This window comes from Nicotiana tabacum, chromosome 4, assembly GCF_000715075.1.
Source record: "Nicotiana tabacum cultivar K326 chromosome 4, ASM71507v2, whole genome shotgun sequence".
NCBI lineage: Eukaryota > Viridiplantae > Streptophyta > Magnoliopsida > Solanales > Solanaceae > Nicotiana > Nicotiana tabacum.
The window spans coordinates 66,215,092-66,235,909 of NC_134083.1; the positions used below are offsets into that span (position 1 = coordinate 66,215,092).

Here is a 20,818-nt window from a genome sequence, read left to right on the forward strand (position 1 = left end):
GATACCAACTGTCACAACTCGAAATTCCCACCTTCGGACTGTGATGGTGCCTAACATTTCACTTGCTAGGCAAACCAACGTTAGAATAATATTATCCATTTTAAAATAATTTTTAAATTTATTAATAACAAAAATATAAATACGGAAGTAAAGTTTGCAATGTAGTGAATAATCCATAAAAATAACGGTGTCTAAATACCATCCAAGAATTTGTGTCAGAAGTGCACAAGCTTCTAGAATAATACAGATAAAGGTCTGAAAAAAATAAAGTTGTCTGAAAACAAACACACAACTAAAGTAAAGTAGACGGGGACTTCAGAACTACGGACGCCGTGCAATTATACCTCAAGTCTCCTCTGGTAACTGAAACCCGAGCAAGTTTATGGTACACCGCTGGATCAACTCTGAAATCTGCACAAGAATTGCAGAGTGTAGTATACAACCGACCCCATATACTGGTTAGTGTCGAGCCTAACCTCGACGAAGTAGTGACGAGGCTAAAGCATGTCACTTACATTAACTTGTACGCAATAATAATAATAATAACCATAATAATAGAATTAAATTAGGTAACTCATTTCTAATAGTTGAAGCCAACTCAACAGTCATAACCAAATATTATTTCAATCAATTTTTGTTGCAGCGTGCAACCCGCTCCCACAACATATTCGTTTTCAATCCTCCCATATATTTATTTTAATCAAGTAGATATAAACTTTTAAATAAGTTTGTTGCGGCGAGCAACTCGATCCCCCAATATGGACTTTTAAACAAGTCTATTGCGGCGTGCAACCCGATCTCCCAATATGGACTTTTAATAAGTTTGTTGCGGCGTACAACTCGATCCTCCAATATAGACTTTTAATAAGTCTGTTGCGGCGTGCAACCCGATCTCCCAATATATTCATTTTGATCAATTCTGTTACAGCGTGCAACCCGCTCTTCCAATATATCTATTTACCAATTCTTATAGAAGAAATTACCCTGATAAATGCAATAATTAATATAAAATTTTAAAGATGACAAGCATACAAAAATTATGATTTAATTATGAAACAAACAATGACAAATAGCAATTTATTATGGAAATCAGGGAGAAAATAGATAATTTACTATTTAATATGCTAAATATCAAGTAACAATTAATGCACATAAATCAAATCACCATGTAGCAATTATTGCAGGAATTCAAGAATTAATATTTGACAAAGAATAGGAGAGAAACAATTATCATAATAATTAATTCATGTATTAAAACAAATTTAGGATTTTCAAATAATTATGCAAACAATTAATTTGACGACGTATAGACACTCGTCACCTCGCCTATACGTCGTTCACATGCAATTCACATAACAAATAATTTAAGGGTTCTATTCCCTCGAGTCAAGATAACCACGATACCTACCTCGCTTTATAATTTCAATCAATTACTCGACCACAACTTTTCCTTTTGAATTTGTCTCCAAAAGCATCAAATTTATTCACAAACAATTCGATATACTCAATACGAATCATAGGAATTAATTCCATATGAATTTACTAATTTTCCGGATAAAATTCGAAATTCACTTTAAAAATTGACAGTGGGGTCCACATCTCAAATCTCAGAAAAACTTACGAAATTAGAACACCCATTCAGAGACGAATCCAACCATACAAAAATTATCAAATTCCGTTGTCAAATGGACCTTCAAATCTTAAATTTTTATTTTTGGAAGATTTTATAAAAATCTGATTTTTCTCCCAAAATTTCACGGATTCATGATATAAATAAGTATGGAATCGTGATATATAATCAATATAGGATATGGAACACTTACCCCAATGTTTTTCCGTGAAAATCGCCTAAAAATCGCCCTATCTGAGCTTAAAAATGGAAAATGGTTGAAAATGAAACGAATCCCATTTTCTAGAACATCTGTTTCTCGAATTTTTACCCTTCGTGAACAAGGTCAGTGCCTCGCATTCGCGAAGCACAAATTTGTGCTGTCTAATTTTACCCTTCGCGAACGGGAAGCTTGCCTAGCTTTGCCTTTGCGGACGCGAGCTGCCCTTCGCGAACGCGAAGGCAAATTTCTCTCCGGCCATTTACCTTTCGCGAACGTGAGGCTTCAATCGAGAACGCGAAGCTTTGCACCTCGACCCTTCGCGAACGCGTTCCCTCTATCGCGAACGCGAAGCAAAAAACATGCCAGTCCAATTTACTCTTCGCGTTCGCGAGAGTACCTTCGCGAACGCGAAGAAGAACACACCAGAAGCCTGAAGTCTGCAGCACACCAGATTTTTCTAAGTCCGAAATCATCTCGTAGCCTATCTGAAACTCACCCGAGCCCTCAAGACTCCAAACCAAATATGCACCCGAGTCCTAAAACATCATACGAACTTGCTCGCGCAATCAAATCTGCAAATTAACACCTAGAACTACGAATCGGACACCATATCAAAGAAAATTTTCAAGAAAACTTTAAAACTTGTATTTTCACAACCGGACATCCGAATCACGTCAAATGAACTCCGTTTCTCACCAAATTCTGCAGACAAGTCATAAATATTATAGTGGACCTATACCGGGCTCCGAAACTAAAATACGAACCCGGTGTCAATAAATCCAACATCAGTAAATTCTTAAAAATCATTAAGCTTTCATACTATTAATTTTTTATCAAAATTTCATATCTCGGGGTAGGGACCTCGAAATTCGATTGCGGGCATATGCCCAAGTTCCAAATCACGATAGAGACCTATCGGAATTGTCAAAATACTGATCCGAGTCTGTTTACTCAAAATGTTGACCAAAGTCAACTCGGTTGAGTTTTAAAGCTCTATTTCACATTTTAATCTATTTTTCACATAAAAACTTTTCGAAAAATTATGCGGATTGCGCATGCAAGTCGAGGAATGATAAATAGTATTTTTCGAGGTCTTAGAATACAGAATTACTTATTAAATTTAAAGATGACACTTTGGGTCATCACAGACATGCATTTATTGAGTATCTAACTGTAAATTTGAGTTGGCTTAATAACGACAAGAATAAGTAGAATATGCAATGAGCAAGTCTAAATATCGTATAGAAATTGACTTTTCACCCTTTCTTAATAAATAAATACATAACACAACAATGAATTTTCATTGTATTTCTCTTTTGGGATTTCCTTGTCATTGCGGAGATTGGACAAATCCATATTGCACACTTTGACATGCATTTAAATTCAAAAAGATAAAAATAAAAATAAGCAAATGCATGGACTCTCCCCGATACTCATTGTTCAAAATCAACATTAGTCCAACTTGTAATAATGTGGAGCACATGAAATTATCTTTGATGAGATTTCAACATTTCAGTTTATTTATTGGCTCTTTCTATTAAAACAAGTTGTTACAGTTCTATTAGAAGTTAAAATAGACTATTTATCATTTATACAATAATAAACCTTAAGAAAAAAAGAAAATCGGTCTTTTCTTCTCATCGAATTTGTTCACAAGTATAATACATGTGTTCTTAATCCTCTCTCGATTTCTCCTAAATAAATGATATAGTAACAATATTCCCCGAAATCCATCTCCAATAAGATAAAAAAAACTAAAAAATACAAAGTTGCTTTTCTGTTGTATTGGTACATGCATGTTAGATGTTACTTGACCAAATCCATACTAAAATCCCAGAGTTTCTTAGCCAAATCCATGTCCTTAGCCATCGCTGTTGGCGTGGCCAAATTGTTGTCCTGAAAATATTCACCACTTACCCCCTTCACTTGTGGATGTAATGCAAGATAACAGGTGGTTGATGCTCCCTATAGAACAGGAAACACGAAAGTTAAACTTATCATTTGACATGACAAATCATCGATATATTGCGCAGAAACATACGTATAACAAACATACGTATAACAAACAGCCGTACCTAAAATGACATTATTGAGAATTGACTATTGATCTCCTTTTAAGTGAGAACTGAATCTTCATTTCAGTAAAAATAGGAACGGAGATACATTTAGATTAGATGCTTTATTCTTTAAAATGAACTGTTGCTAGAATTGAAAAAAGATACAAATATTTCGAGCTCTCTTTTACTGCAAACATAAAAAATATATCTTCTCCTCATAGAATGGTCCAATTATGTTGTTCCTCATTCTGTGATCGATATATTGCGCAGAAACATACGTATAACAAACAGCCGTACCTAGATGATTTGTGGCAAATTGCAGCTCTATGTTGTCTTTGGAAAGCATAAAGGGAATTCCCCCCACTCCTGCATTATTACTTATGGAAAACAAGATAATACTAATAGATGTATGTGGAGATATATGAAGAGGGGAAGGGATTCGTGCAAAAGGGGAAAACTAGGTAGCAAAAGTGCAAAGTCTTCTAGTATGTGGTTACCACTTTTACTCTTCACTTACATTAGCATGTTCAACGAGTGACCCGATGATATAAAGCCAGCCGCAAATTTCCTTACGGATGCCATTGACCTAAGATCTAACTCCATTACATCAACTTTAGCAGCAGGGATTTCCTTAACTATTTCTTCTTTAACATCTTTTCCAGCAGCCATATTCCTGACAGCCATGATAACATGAACTCCTCGCAGAGCAAGAACACGGCTGGTTTCAGATCTAATACCACTTGATGCTCCTGCAAATGGATGTCTATAAGCGAAACAAATATTTATTAAATGAATAAATTTCTTGCCTCTCAATAGAACACTCAAGATTTTCACTGTGGGGCTCATATTAAAGAAAAATAAAGAAGGAAATGGGAGGTGCCTAACTTTGTTGACAACTTTGTTGAAGAAAATGCGAGGTGCCTAATTTTGTTGACAACTTTGTTGAAGAAAATGGGATGTGCCTAACTTTGTTGACAACTTTGTTGAAGAAAATGGGAGGCGCCTAACTTTGTTGATAACTTTGTCGAATAAAATGGTAGGTGTCTAACTTTGTTGAAAAAATATAGGACTAAATCAACAACAAGACATCTTCTTTATAGTAGTTGAATGACATCTCTTACTATAAATAGAGGTCTCCATTCTTTATTTCAATGACACCAAAAATAAGAGAGAAGCAATAGAAATTAGAGAGAGTAATCCACAGATTGTAGTCTGTGAGATAAATAGTGAGTATGAATAATATTGTAGTGAGCTTTGAAGTTTATTTCTTTCAAGATTGTAGTAGTCTCTTGACACTACTAAGTTGTAATATTACAGTGGTTATATTGCTCCGTTCGGGTATTGTATTTTACCCATTAAAAGAGTTGGTGTCATTGTTACTCTCTTGTATTTTTATTATTTATCGTTGATATTATTCCTAGGCGGGATTATTATTTTTTCTAACAACATGGTATCAGAGCCATGGCAAATAATGGTACGCTGTCTTTTCAGTACCCCGTCTCACAAAAGATAATTATAAAAATGGTGTCTACGTATGAAAGTCATTCTTGGCTCTCAGGATGTGTGGAAAATCGTAGATAGAGGGTATGCAAAACCCGATAATGAGAAAACTCTGCCTCATAATGAAAAAGATGTCTTGGCAAAGACAAGGAAGAAGGATCAACAAGCCCTCACGCTCATCCATCAATGTCTCGATGATGCCATATTCGAAAAGGTGGCAGATGCTATCACCTCAAAGGAAGCTTGGGAGATTTTACAAAATTCTCTTCAAGGAGTTGACAAGGTGAGGAAGGTAAAACTTCAAACTCTAAGGGTTGATTTTGAAGTTTTAAAAATGAAAGAATCCGAATGCATTTTAGATTATTGTTCAAAAGTGAAGGTTGTTGTAAATCAATTAAGAAGATATGGGAAGGATATAAAAGATGTCCGTGTGGTAGAAAATATCCTTCGCACTTTAACACCTAAATTTGATTTTGTGGTGTGTGCTATTAAGGAGTCTAAAGATTTAGACTATATGATGGTAGAGCAATTGGAGGGTTCTTTACAGGCCCATGAATAAAAGATCAAGAGGAGACAAGAAGTACCATTGGAGCAACTTCTTAAAACTCAGGCATCCTTCAAAGATTATGGAGGTGAAAGAGCTATCGAGGGAATGGACGGGGACGAAGTCGTGGCAGTCATGGAAGAGGAAGAAGCAACGCTAACAACTTCAACAATGAAGTTAAAATCCACCAGACATTAAGAGATCGTGGTCGTGGACATAGAGGAGGAAGAGGACGTGGCTACTACCAAAGAAAATAATGGACAAAGGTATGACAAATCAAAAATTGAGTATAATAATTGTCATAAATTTGGTCATTACTCTTGGGAATGTCATAGCAATGTTAAAGAAAAAGTTAACCTTGTTGACGACAAGAAAGAAGAAGTTGAGTCAACGTTATTGATGGCACTCAAGGAAGAAAATAAGGATGATTACAGCTCGTGGTATTTGGACAATGGAGTAAGCAATCATATGTGTGGATGCAAAGAGAAGTTTGTGGAAATCAATAAAACGGTGAGAGGTAATGTGTCCTTTGGAGATACCTCAAAGATTCAAATTGAAAGGATAGGTACGATTATGATCTCCTGTAAAGATGGTAGTAACAAGTTAATTCAAGATGTTTATTATGTCCCAAAATTAAAAAGTAATATTTTGAGTTTGGGCCAACTTCTTGAAAAGGAATATGACATCCACATGAAAAATATGCATCTTTGGCTTAGAGATTCAAGTGGAATTCTAATTGCTAAAGTGCATATGGCTAAGAATAGATTATTCTCTCTGAATCTTAAGACAATTGATGCAAAGTGTTTGAAGGCTAATGTACAATATGAATCATGGTGTTTGGCACATGCGATTTGGGCACTTGAATTTTGAAGCGCTAAAATCAATGGGAGAAGAACATGGTGCATGGGATACCATCAATAAGTCATCCCAATCAATTGTGTGAAGCTTGTCTTCTTGGAAAACATGCAATGAGGAGTTTTCCAAAGGAGGCCATGTCAAGATCAACCAAGCCGCTTCAGCTTGTTCACACTGATGTGTGTGGACTAATCTATCCACCTTCCTTTGGTAAAAGTAAATACTTTCTACTTTTCATTGATGACTTTAGTAGAAAGACTAGGGTTTATTTCTTGAACCAAAAATTTGAAGCTTTTTCTACTTTTAAAAATTTTAAAGTACTTGTAGAAAAAGAAAGTAGCTATGAAATAAAAGTTTTAAGGTCCGATAGAGGAGGCGAATTCACTTCAAAAAAGTTTAATGACTTTTGTAAATCTCATAGAATTCATCGCCCACTAACGGTACCTTATTCACCCCAATAAAATGGAGTTGCAAAGAGAAAGAATCGAACGATTTTTAATATGGCTAGATATATGTTAAAAGCTAAAAATATGCCCAAGAAATTTTGGGCAGAAGCTGTATATTATGCAGTTTATTTGAACAACAAGTCTCCAACAAAAAATGTTAGAGATCAAACCTCTCAAGAAGCATGGAGTGGAAGAAAGCCAAGTGTCAAGCACTTGAGAATCTTTGGGATCATAGCCTATGCTCATGTGCTACATCAAGGGAGAGCGAAGCTTAACGATCGAAGTGTCAAGCATGTATTTGTTGGCTATGATACGAGTTCAAAAGGCTACAAGCTATATAACCCAAGTAGCGGCAAGATGGTGGTAAGTCGCGATGTTGAATTTGATGAAGAATTGGCATGGAACTGGGAAGCTCAGGAAGAAACTTCATATGATTTTCTTCCATACTTTGGTGATGAAGAAGAACCAGAAACCGTGAAACCTGTGCAGGATAAAACTCCACCTCTTTCTCCAACAAATGTTGCATCTCCCTCTTCTCAAGAAAGTTCAAATGAACAACCGCAAAGGACAAGGAGTATTCAAGAGCTCTATGAGGACACAGAAGAAGTTACTAATTTTGATTTTTTATATTGTCTCTTTGCTGATAGTGAACCAATGAACTTTGATGAAGCTGTTGAAGACAAAAGGTGGAGACAAGCCATGCATGAGGAGATCGAGTCAATAGAGAAGAACAACACTTGGGAGTTAGCAACACTTCCCAATGGTCATCGAGCAATTGGAGTTAAATGGGTATACAAGGCAAAGAAGAATGCTGATGGAGATGTGGAGAGATACAAGGCACAGCTTGTGGATAAAGGCTACAAGCAAAGGCAAGGCATTGACTATGAAGAAGTCTATGCACTTGTTGCCCGCATAGAGACGATTCGTTTGTTGATCTCTTTGGCGGAGCAAATGAATTGGAAGATCCATCAACTAGATGTCAAATCAGCATTCTTGAATGGCTATCTTGAAGAAGAAGTCTATGTTGAACAACCATTGGGCTTTGTGGTCAAAAACCATGAAGATAAAGTGTTGCGATTGAAGAAAGCTTTATATGGATTAAAGCAAGCCCCACGAGCATGGAATAGTTGCATCGACAAGTATTTTCAAGACAATGGGTTTACTCGGTGTCTCCATTAATATGCTATTTACCTTAAAATTCATACTAATGGAGATATCTTACTTGTTTGTCTTTATATTGATGATCTTATTTTCACGGGTAATAACCCAAGTTTGTTTGAAGCTTTTAAGAAAGATATGTCTAGTGAGTTCGAGATGACAGATGTAGGGCTCATGTCATACTAATTGGGCCTAGAAGTGAAGCAGATGGAGGATGGAATTTTCATCTCTCAAGAAAGCTATACGAAGAAAATCTTGAAGAAGTTCAACATGCTCGATTGCAACCCCGTGAACACACCGATGGAGAGTGGGACAAAATTGTTCAAGTTTGATGAAGGAGAAAATATGGATCCCACATTTTTCAAAAGTCTTGTGGGAAGTTTGAGGAACTTGACTTGTACCAGGCCAGATATACTCTTTGCAGTTGGAGTAGTAAGTCGCTTCATGAAAACTCCTACCTCCACCCATTTGAAAGTCACTAGAAGAATTCTTCGTTACCTAAAAGGTACGATCAACTTTGGGTTATTTTATTCTTCTTCAACCTTATGGGACTTTGTGATAGTGATTATGCGGGAGATATTGATGATAGAAAAAGCACAACTGGCTTTGTGTTTTTCTTGGGTGATTCTGTTATTTCTTGGAGTTCAAAGAAACAATCCATAGTTACTCTCTCGACTTGTGAAGCCGAATATATAGCAGCAACATCATGTACCTGTCATGCTATTTGGCTAAGAAGATTATTGAATGAGTTCAATTTGCCACAAATTGAAGCTACAAAGATTTGTATTGATAACAAATCTGCACAGGCACTCGCCAAGAATCCGGTGTATCATGATCGAAGCAAGCATATAGATACAAGATATCACTTCATCAGAGAGTGCATTGCCAAGAAGGAAGTCAAGCTCAAATATGTGAAGTCTCATGATCATGCTGCAGATATCTTTACAAAGCCTCTTAAGTTTGAGAATTTTCAGAGATTGAGATCAAGTCTTGGAATGAAAAAGAAAAATCAAAATTAAGGGAGAGATTTGTGGGGCTTATTAAAGAAAAACAAAGAAGAAAATGGGAGGTGCCTAACTTTGTTGACAACTTTATTGAAGAAAATGGGAGGTGCCTAATTTTGTTGACAACTTTGTTGAAGAAAATGGGAGGTGCCTAACTTTGTTGACAACTTTTTTGAAGAAAATGGGAGGTGCCTAACTTTGTTGAAAAATTATATGACTAAATCAACAACAAGACATCTTCTTTATAGTAGTTGAATGACATCTCTTACTATAAATAGAGGACTCCATTCTTCATTTCAGTGACACCAAAAATAAGATAGAAGCAATAGAAGTTAGAGAGAGTAATCCATAGATTGTAGTCTGTGAGATAAATAGTGAGTAATATTATAGTGAGCTGTTTCAAATAAAGAGTGTTATTTCTTTCAAGATTGTAGTAGTCTCTTGACACTACTAAGTTGTAATATTATAGTGGTTATATTGCTCCGCTCGGGTATTGTATTTTACCAATTAAAAGAGTTGATGTCGTTATTACTCTCTTATATTTTTATTATTTGCCGTGGATATTATTCATGGGCGGGATTATTATTTTTTCCAACATTACTATTTTGTGCTTGACCTTGCACAGACTTCGCATAAAAGATTCTGAGATGTATATAAGCAGCCAAGTTGGTCAGAAACACACGTATTTACATCAGTAGTGTCAATCGCGAAGCTTATCATACATTAGCAATACCCATGATAGGGAAATGGAAGTAAACCTAAAAATCTGCATTCCCAATAAATTAAAGTCATCCATATGTAACAAAGTGAAAAGTTTTATTTTTATTGAAAAGTTGTGAGACCAACAATGCTATATGCGCATTAATGTTAGGCCTCTATCTATCTACAAGTAGCAGATGAATGTCCTAGACATATGGATAATTTGGTCATATAAAAATTAGACAAGATTAAAAATGATGACAATTGCCAAAAGGTACAAGTAAAACAAACAGAGGAAAATGTTAAAGATGTCATCGGAGATGGTTTGCTTAATCCGTAGCTGGTAACATGCAAATGCACTAATCCGTAGCTGGTAACATGACTATTGAAGGTGTTAAAAGAATTCGAGGTAGACCAACAATCATATGGAGGAAAGTTTTCATAAAAGACCTAACAAATAAAGTTCTTGAAATACATGCGGACTTAGTGAAAAACATAGCAGAATGGAAGCCAAGCATATATACTTGTGTAGGTGATATCAACGAGCTAGGAATAAGGCTAGTCGTTATTCACACATTTATATAAAGCTCACTGTTTGACAGGAGTCTTTTCGAGTGTAGTTAAAGATAGTATGACAGTATAGAAAAGGGGCATAAATTTCGAGAATCCGTAGTGCTATAGAATCTAAGTTATCCTACGAGATAAACTATTGAGTAGTGGAATGATAGGCGCCCAAATGAATTGGAATGATTATAGAAGATTCATCTCCAACTTGCTTGGGATTTGCCCGAAACTTTCGCCGAAGGGACTCAAAATATAAAAAAAAATAAACACACGAAAAAATCACACAAACATATTTTTTAATGAATTTGGACATGAGTCCAGTTAGTTCCTAACACCTCTACTTTGTCTGGTTAACCATTAAGCTAGGGGTGGCAAGTGGGCCGGGCCCGATCCTAAGTGGGCTTCGCGGGCCCGGTCTTAAGTGGGCCGGTCCTAAGTGGACCGGTCCTATGCGGTCCGGTCCTAAACGGTCCCGGGCTTCGCGGGCTTATTGTTGGAATCGGCTCGGGATCGGGACCACGAACTAACGGTCCCGAGTTAAGTGGGCCGGTCTCGAGACCCCGGGCCTAAACGGGCCCAACAGAAACTTTGTATTTTTAATTTTTTTTTTATAGAAGTTAGAGAAAAAAATAGTAATAAAGATATATAAACTATATTCGATTTATATACTATATATATATCTTAAAATATATATATATATATATATATATATATATATATATATATATATATATATATATACTATATTATATATACATAGTATACATCTTAAAATATACTATATATACATCTTAAGATATACTATATATATATATATATAGTATAGTATAGTAGATCTTAAGATATATATACATCTTAAGATATATAAGCTATATATATATATATATATAGTAAGATGTATATATAGTATATCTTAAGATGTATACTATCGAATATGACTTATAAACTATGTATATATATTATAGTATATATATAGTATATTATAGTATATATATACATCTTAAGATATATATACACTATACTATATATACATCTTATATATACACACACTATACTATATATACATAGTATATAAGTCATATTCGATAGTATACATCTTAAGATATATATAATATATATAGTAAGATGTATATATATTATAGTATAGTATAGTATATACTATATATACAACTTAAGATATATAAGCTATATTCGATATACATATATATATATATAAGCTTATATATATATACTATACTATACTATGTATATATATATATATATATATATATATATATATATATATATATATATATATATATATATATATATATATATATATATATATATATATATATATATATATATATATATATATATATATATATATATATATATATATATACACACACTATACTATATATACATAGTATATAAGTCATATTCGATAGTATACATCTTAAGATATACTATATATACATCTTAAGATATATATATATATACACACACTATACTATATATACATCTTAAGATATATATATACACACACACACTATACTATATATACATCTTATATATACACACACTATACTATATATACATAGTATATAAGTCATATTCGATAGTATACATCTTAAGATATATATAATATATATAGTAAGATGTATATATATTATAGTATAGTATAGTATATACTATATATACAACTTAAGATATATAAGCTATATTCGATATATTCGATATACACATATATATATAAGTTTATATGTATACTATACTATACTATAATATATATACATCTTACTATATATAAGCTATATTCGATTTATATATTATATATACATCTTAAGATATACTATATATACATGTATATCTACTATATATATATATATATCTAGTATATCTAGTATACTATGTATATATAGTATATCTTAAGATGTATATATAGTATAGTATAGTATATATAGTATATCTTAAGATGTATATATAGTATATCGAATATAGTTTATATATCTTAAGTTGTATATATAGTATATATATATTATACTATACTATACTATAGTATATAAGCCGTATTCGATAGTATATATATAGGCTTATATATATATGTATATCGAATATAGCTTATATATCTTATGAGATGTATATATAGTATAGACTATAGTATAGTATAAATATAAGCTATATATATATATATATATATATATATATATATATATATATATATATATATATATATATATATATACTATACTATACTATACTATACTATATTATACTATATGTATAGCTTAAGATATATAAAAGAACAAAAATATTGTAAAGAGATATTCAAATCAATGCGTTATATTTTTATTATAGCATTAAAAATCATGGCAATATCTTTCTTAGTCTTCCTCTCCCCTATGGAATGAGCACAACAAGGTGCTAATACCACCATTGAGAAGAAAAAGAAACTAATCAAGATGTACCAAAATACAAGTTACATATTAATTACACTGTGTAAGTTTCCAGCGACACGCCTTCTAGAAGGGTGGCTCTGGCACTATATCTCGTGTAATTATATGTCCATGTATAGGACAAAAAATATATGCAAAGCAACATATATTTTCAAGGAGAGATTGATAAATACTTATATACTTAATCCATGAGAGTGTCACACTTGAATTATTGTTATTAAAGCAAAGAGCTGAAAGTAGACTTAAAAGAAGTAGTCATATATACAAACACCTATTGCATGCCACCAAAAGGGAATACTATTTGTTTTACAAAAAAGAAAGTGAAATGGAGAAAGGAGAGTGAACCTGTAACAATGGCAGTGAGACCAGAGCCGCCGATTCCATGGGTGACTTGGACGAATATGAAAAGCCAGATGGCCCTTTCCTGTTGAAAAGCCACATAGTTTTGTTTAGCTTTGCTGCTCTGCTTGCTTACACGGAGTTTAATGGTACTGACACTAAATTAATAGCTCAGATTAATTGTGTAGAATCTCCATACATCTACCTATGGATATGCAAACTGGAAAAATGCAAAATGCAGCTTTGCTTACCGGGCACTACATCAATCACACTGCACATCTTCTTCTTTTTTTCTTTTTTCTTTTTTCTTTTTCATCTCACCACACGTGTTCAGTATTTCGGGAACATTACTGCTCGTCTGCTACCAAAGAACAAATAAAATGATCATGATCTATGTTATAAGAAGTTACAAAATTATATAAAGTTACTAAATTTTAATAATTTTAGCAATAAAGTCACTAAATTATTTTTTATTATATTAAAGTAACTTAACTTAACTTTACTCATTTTAAAGTCCACTATTACAACAAACTTATTCGTCAAGGCGATTTATGGTTAAAATTTTGTGAATTTAATCCTATAGCGGATAAAATCGATTACTTTAATGTGACAAAAATAATTTTGTTACTTTATTGTCAAAGTTTGAAAATTTATCTAATTTAATATAACAAGAAATAATTTTAAGATTTACTGGTATAATGAATAAATATTCTTCTATATAAATATTGGGAAAAAAAATAGTCAGATTTACAACTGGTAACTGAAAAATAGTCACAATTTCAAAAGTGATCGAAATTTAGCCATTTTTCATGTAAAGAAAACATCTGAACAAAAACTCCCTTAAAAATCCAAAAATATTCCAACACAATATGCTGGAGTTCGAATTTTTTACATATGAGATTCTAGCATAATGTGCTGGAATTTCATAATGTGTTGGAGTTCCAACATAATATGCGAGAAGTTTATATGCATGAGCTCTATAATCTAGCATGTTATGCGTGAACTTTCCGTGTGCTGGAGTATCAATATAATATGTTGGAAGCTTATACGTAGGAGCTCCATAATCCCGCATATTATGTTAGAACTTTTCGTGTTTCAGCAAAATAATGATTATTTTTCAATGACTTTACAAATGCTGATTATTTTTCAATTACACGAAAGTTAATTACACAAAAAATGACTAGCCCGTTCTATTTACACGAAATATTGGACAAAGTTAAATGACCGTAACCCGAGCAGGTCCCATAAAAACTACCCCAATTACCAGTCTTCTTCCCTCGAATTTGTTCTCTAGTATAATAGGAGTAATTGTGTTCTGAATCCTGTCTTCTTTTCTCCTTATTTTCATTTTCTTGATTGTTAATAGTGGATTGAAATGTACAGAGTCGGAAATTTTAGATGGCCCAAAATTTAGGAAATATAAAAAGCAAAGAAAAAGAAGTAGTTGATGGGACAATTATGATTTAGGACTAGTAGATTAAGTTATACTCTTCTTTTACACCACCAGTGTAATTTAACTTGTTATAACATATTACTTACCATATTACATATAATTACCTTTTAGGTGACATGACTGTATAAATATTTTTATAAAAAGTTAGTGCATAGAACTTAAATTCGGAGTGGCATAATAGAATATTGATCCAGTTTGTTTAAGAGAACAGCCCGCTCAGGCTTTCTTGCTTTGAGCGGCTCATAAAAGATTTTCATTTTAAGCATGCTCGGTCCAAACGTTGAACATCTGCAGAAAGCTGAAGATTAAACACTAAACACAGCACGATATCCATCTCTAACACTTAGTGCAATAATAAGATCATAAACGACCAAATACAAAGTTACTTTTCTATATCACTGGTACAACATGTTATATGTTTACTTGACCAAATCCATACTAAAATCCCAAAGCCTTTTAGCTAAATCCATGTCCTTAGCCTTCGCTGTTGTTGTCGCCAAATTGTTGTCCAGAAAATATTCACCACTTACTCCCTTCACTTGTGGATGCAATGCAAGATAACAGGTGGTTGATGCTCCCTATAGAGAAGAAACACGAACGTTAAACTCGTCATTTGCCATAGCATCATGATTTTTATTCTTTAGTGAATCATATTCTAGCCTTCTTGGTCTGAGCAAAGGTCATGTGCGTCAAGAGAGTATTAGACAAGCTATTCTGTATAGAGTATCGACAAATCATTCTCTAGTTTTGTTTTGTGACTTACCTCCCGGAATTTGTTTTTTGGTCAGGTTCCGTTTTCTTAAATTTCCCATGTACATACCAGGGAATTTTATCAGAAGACTTATGAGAAATACAAATTATGTTTCTAGATGAGACTGATGAATATATTTATCCAACTGATTATTGATCCTAAGAAAAAACCCTCTGATAGCAAGAACAGGTGCTGTATGCCTATACTATTTAGGCATTTTCCCCATCGTGAGCAAAACTAATTGTTCAAGAACATGTCAAAATTCACTGCACAGTGAATAGATTTGCAAAATAATAGATCTATTTGAAGTACAAATTATACATCTGTGCATACTTCAAATTTAAATGCTTCGATGCGAAACATACCTGTTGTACATTTTTAAGCACAAGTTTTCCAAGCTTGCTTACAAGACCTGTTATAAGAAGAAAGGAATATTTCATGTTCGCTTCTCTCCAGGCAGCACGCGAGACAAACATTACACGTGAATATTCTACAATGACCGTGGGCTTAGAACTATATATGAAGACTTTCTGAAGTTAAATGTCACAGAGACGTGTATCTCACGAAGCTATGCAAAGTCAGCAAGGAGACAACCTGGTGGCTCGATAATGACCATTAGACTTAGTGTGAGGGTTCAATTCCATCCCCCTCTCCTCCCCTAAATTTGTAGTGGTCGAGTTCTTAACAACCCCCCTCCCTTTCTACCCCACTGAGGAAAAAATAAAATAAAGAGAAAAAGAGGAAAGAGCTAGAGTGACTTGTCGACACAGACTAAGGATTAACTTTGTCAAATGTTGGAAAAAGAAGGGCGATGACGCACCACAAATCTACAGATCAAAATACGACTGCCTTTTCTCATTATGCCATGAGTTAGCATTAGTAAGAGGACTGATGCTTTTTTCCAGACATAAAGAAAATAGATAACAGACTGCACATACCATTCATATTAATCAGACACCGGCCACTAAATAGAAAAAAGAAGAAAAGAGAATCTTCCTACCATCAAAAACACCCATGTGACGGAAAAGATTGGTTGTGATCATTCCAGGATGAAGTGAATTTGCAATTATTTCCGCTCCATCTTCCTGTTAGAAACAACGATCGCTCAAATCTTCGATTTCAATTGAATGGCATGGACCCTCATATAAAGCTATGATTGGGCTACAGAAGTCAGACTCCAAACCAAGAATTCTCTTAATGTGCAAAGAGGTCCAAATATCCACCTTAAGAAATATATGTGTTTGCCTCTAGGAATGGAGACATATCATGACTACACAAGAACCGCTGAGATAAAATCAGAATTAAAATCAGTATGTAATTATTTTCTGAAAGATCACCTTTAAGCGTCTCGTAAGCTCATTCGCGTGCAGTATATTAGCCAGCTTTGACTGGCCATACGCACCGAAGCTGTTGTAGCTGCGCATAAGATAACAAACAACATAGACAATTAAAATCAATTCTCCACAGGGCAAGACTATTTTTGTCATGTAATCGTAATCATGGTTATGTAGCTTTAAGTGAAAAAGACGACAATGAATCGTCAATTTTAGCACGAAAATTTTGTCTTCTTTGGTTGGTACAATAGTCGAAATGAGCAACTATTAAGATTGAAAGAAACCAAACAAGTTAAGTGATCATTTAATTGATAGTCTAAAATAATTCATTTAAGTTAAAATACAAATAGCATAACTCCAGTACTCTCCAGGCAACAACAGCAGTCAACAAAATTAACAAGAGAGATGGTCAACCAAGAACTTGTAACGAATTGCAAGTACTCATCCTAGTTTCAGGTATGATAACATTGAAAATACATAGTATTAAATATATACACTCTCATGGAACTACTGGCGCTTTAGATAGGAAATTGTGAAAATTCCAGGATGATTAAAGAAGTCATCAAAAAAGTGATGGTTTGAGTAAACACAGGTTTCTCTTACAATATGGAGAACTTTCTGAAAATTAGGCAATAAAATTTAATCAAATTACCTTTTGCGGTCATTAATTTTGTCAAACCGAACTCCCTCGCGATATGCAAATCGATGAGCCTCTGATGCAACATTCACAATCCTTCCCTCTCTCTTTGTTTTACGTGCTGTCTCCTTCATCTTGTCCAACAACAAATTCGTCAAAAGAAAATGACCTGCAAACACAACAAAATAGAATAATTATGGCTAAGACAAATAAACAGGAAGAATGTCTTGAAAGCTTACTTATAGAATCATCGCGCGCCTATCATCTATCTACAACTTACTACCAACCTTGTAAGATTTTTCATTTCTGTGTTGTATTACAGAAGAGTAGGATGACAACATATACAAAAGGGACATTAATTGCCCGCTTACCCGTGTGATTCTACAATCATGCTTTATCTCCTTTGTATCGTTGTTGGATATACAAGTTAAAGCAGGTCTCAGATGGTCTTTTATGTATGCATTTTATAACATAAGCCTAAGATGTCAAAATTGAGAATCAACTATTGATCTCTTTTCAGCGAGAACTGAATCTTCATCTCAATAAAATCAGGAAGGGAGATAAAATGAACTGTTGCTGGAACAAAAAAGAAAAGATAAAAGAAAATGCAAGTATTCTATGATCTACTATAAAACATCAATAATATCTTCTCCAAACCAAATTATGCTTTTCCTCATTCCATGATCGATATATGCATAGAAACATATATCTATCAAATAGTTGTTACCTAGATGATTTGTAGCAAATTGCAGCTCTATGTTGTCTTTTGAGAGCATAAAGGGAGTTGCCATCACTCCTGCATTATTACTTTCAAAGAAGAAAATGGTTAAATGACCTACTGTACGGAGATATATGAAGAGGGAAGGGGTTCACGCAGAGAATAAAGCTACTTAAAAGAAATATGGGGAGTAAACTGCAGTCTTCAGATACGTGATTACCACTCTTACATTAAAAGGTTCAATGGGCGACCTGATGATTTAAAGTCAGAAGCAAATTTCTTCACTGATGCCAATGAGCTAAGATCTAACTCCATCGTATCAACTTTAGCAGCAGGGATTTCCTTAACTATTGTTTCTTTAACATCTTTTCCAGCAGCCATATTCCTGACGGCCATGATAACATGAACTCCACGCAAAGCAAGAACACGGCTAGTTTCAGATCCAATACCACTTGATGCTCCTGCAAATGGATGTTCATGAGCAAACCAGATACTGCTAAACGCTTAACATTTCCTGCCTCCCCGCCTCTTAATAAAGACATTGCACACACTTTACCTAAGAGAATCCAATGTGTAATCTCAACTGTCTAAAAAAGCCAGTTTACTCAAACATGCGTATTTACATTAGTATTGTCAATTTCACTGAAGGGCAGCCCGGTGCACTAAGCTCCCGCTATGCGCGGAGTCCGCGGAAGGGCCAGACCACAAGGGTCTATTGTACACAGCAGGGGCGTACGTAAGATTTCTTGTAAGCAGTGTCGATATTTATAAAAGAGATAACAAAATTATTAGTATCACATCTCTAGGTAATAGATAGCCTTGACCCATTGGTCAAATACTGTTTTAAGAGGCAAGTGGGTGCGATGCTACTACATAACGACAACTTTTAGCCACAGAGGTCCTATTTGCCAAAAATAGGCTTAGGGTGAAGCTCGAACCTGCAACATCGGCGAACAAAATCATGCGCCGAACCAATGCTAGCGACTCTTAACGCTAAAAAGTGTCATTTTCTTTCTATATATAGTATATATAGTATAGTGTGTGTGTGTGTATATATATATATATATATATATATATATATATATATATAATAAAATTTTCTGACGAAGCGGTGTCACATGACACCGCTTGAGGAAGCGTCGGTCCACCCCTGGTACGCAGCCTTAACCATCATTTTTGCAAGATTTTGTTTCCACGACTTGAACTCGTGACCTCCTCAATTTCACTGTTTATGATAAATCACTAGTAGCCATAGTATGGAAAATGAAGAAGAGGTCAACATGAGAATGTATCAATTAAAGTTAACCAATATAGATTTTTTTCTACTTCACACTTGGTGATAATAGACCAATTGCTTCAACTACATATACAGATTGCAGCTTCTGCAATAGTCTAATCGTTGTGTAGACCAATTTTTGCATTAGCTGGGCCACATAAGCATTGGTAACAAGGTCGTAGTCAAGAAATTGCCTGATGACTGATGACTACTTTAAGGAATTCAATATTTCATTAGCTTTTCAGTACATCATGAGATTATGAATGAAATTCAATTACCAATTATGTTGGTCTGGTACAAAATGAAGTTGAAATTGAATATTGTCAGCAATCAACTTTAATTTATTGGTTCATACCCTTAATCGATGAAGGTGTCACCCTTTTTTAATTTAACATACTAAAGGAAATAGTTGCATGGAAGGAGAATCATGGCGGTTTGATGTCATCGTGGGTTCGAGCCGTGTAAACAATACACGACCATTGTAGGGTAAGTTTGTATACAATAGACCCTTATGATCCGGCATTTCCGGTATCCGGATACCGCGCTATGTGCACCGGGTTGTCCTCCATTTTTTAAGGGAAATAGTTGCATGCACCAACAATAGCAACGATCGAGTTCAAATTAGACCATTATAGGCAGGAATCAAAAAGGGAATTTTCAAGAAAGTAAAAAGGAGGAAGCAGAGTGTAACCTGTAACAATGGCAGTGAGACCAGAGCCATCAATTCCATGAGTAACTTCCTCAGCAGTAGAATTATACGAAAACCCAGATGCCCCTTTTCTCCTGAAAAACCACATTTTAGTTTTCTTGGTTTGTTTTTATGCTTGTCTGTGTTGTAGATAAATGGAAGAGATGGGAACTGGAAAATAGTGCAGAAGTTAGCTTTGCTTTAATGCACAGATAAATGTGTATTAAAAGCAAACATTAAATTAAATTACGACTTGCATGTTTCACTTTCCTGAATTAGCGGACTGACACGGAAGTAGCAGCAAAATTAAAAATTGCAGTTGTCTGACCAAGAATATGAATGTACCTGGTGTGGAGCGTATGTTGCCAAGTGGAAGTGCTAGCCTACACATTTGCCCAATCTACACACCTTACTATTTTTACAAGTTAAACACTAACCATATCATTTTTCTCATAATATAATGGTTAATCCACCTTTTGGACTTTATTGGTTTTGACATTAATTTTTATCCATTTTGAGTGAATT

General features: G+C 34.2%; 1 protein-coding gene and 1 pseudogene across 1 annotated transcript; both read right to left on the reverse strand.

Annotated features, from left to right (window-relative positions):
• LOC107764547 (short-chain dehydrogenase TIC 32, chloroplastic-like) overlaps nucleotides 1–13,538 on the reverse strand; it is a 58,335-nt pseudogene extending 44,797 nt beyond the window's left edge.
• A 1,680-nt stretch (nucleotides 13,539–15,218) lies between these two features.
• Nucleotides 15,219–20,597, reverse strand: LOC107764923 (short-chain dehydrogenase TIC 32, chloroplastic). The gene is made up of 8 exons (XM_016583504.2): nucleotides 20,297–20,597; nucleotides 18,559–18,790; nucleotides 18,339–18,418; nucleotides 17,627–17,780; nucleotides 16,978–17,056; nucleotides 16,641–16,725; nucleotides 16,006–16,052; nucleotides 15,219–15,467 (listed from the first exon to the last, which is right to left on the reverse strand). Exons 1-8 carry the CDS (start codon nucleotides 20,400–20,402, stop codon nucleotides 15,309–15,311), a joined length of 942 nt encoding a protein of 313 aa, XP_016438990.2. The 5' UTR covers nucleotides 20,403–20,597; the 3' UTR covers nucleotides 15,219–15,308.
• Nucleotides 20,598–20,818: the final 221 nt, after the last annotated feature.

Coding starts and splice junctions, on each gene's coding strand:
- LOC107764923 (XM_016583504.2), bottom strand. CDS start 20,402: ATGTGGTTTTTCAGGAGAAAAGGGGCATCTGGGTTTTCGTATAATTCT. Junction 17,781..18,338: donor ATTTGCTACAAATCATCTAG/GTAACAACTATT, acceptor TTGTGTTTGCAG/GTCATTTTCTTTTGACGAAT. Junction 16,726..16,977: donor AGCTTACGAGACGCTTAAAG/GTGATCTTTCAG, acceptor TGTTTCTAACAG/GAAGATGGAGCGGAAATAAT.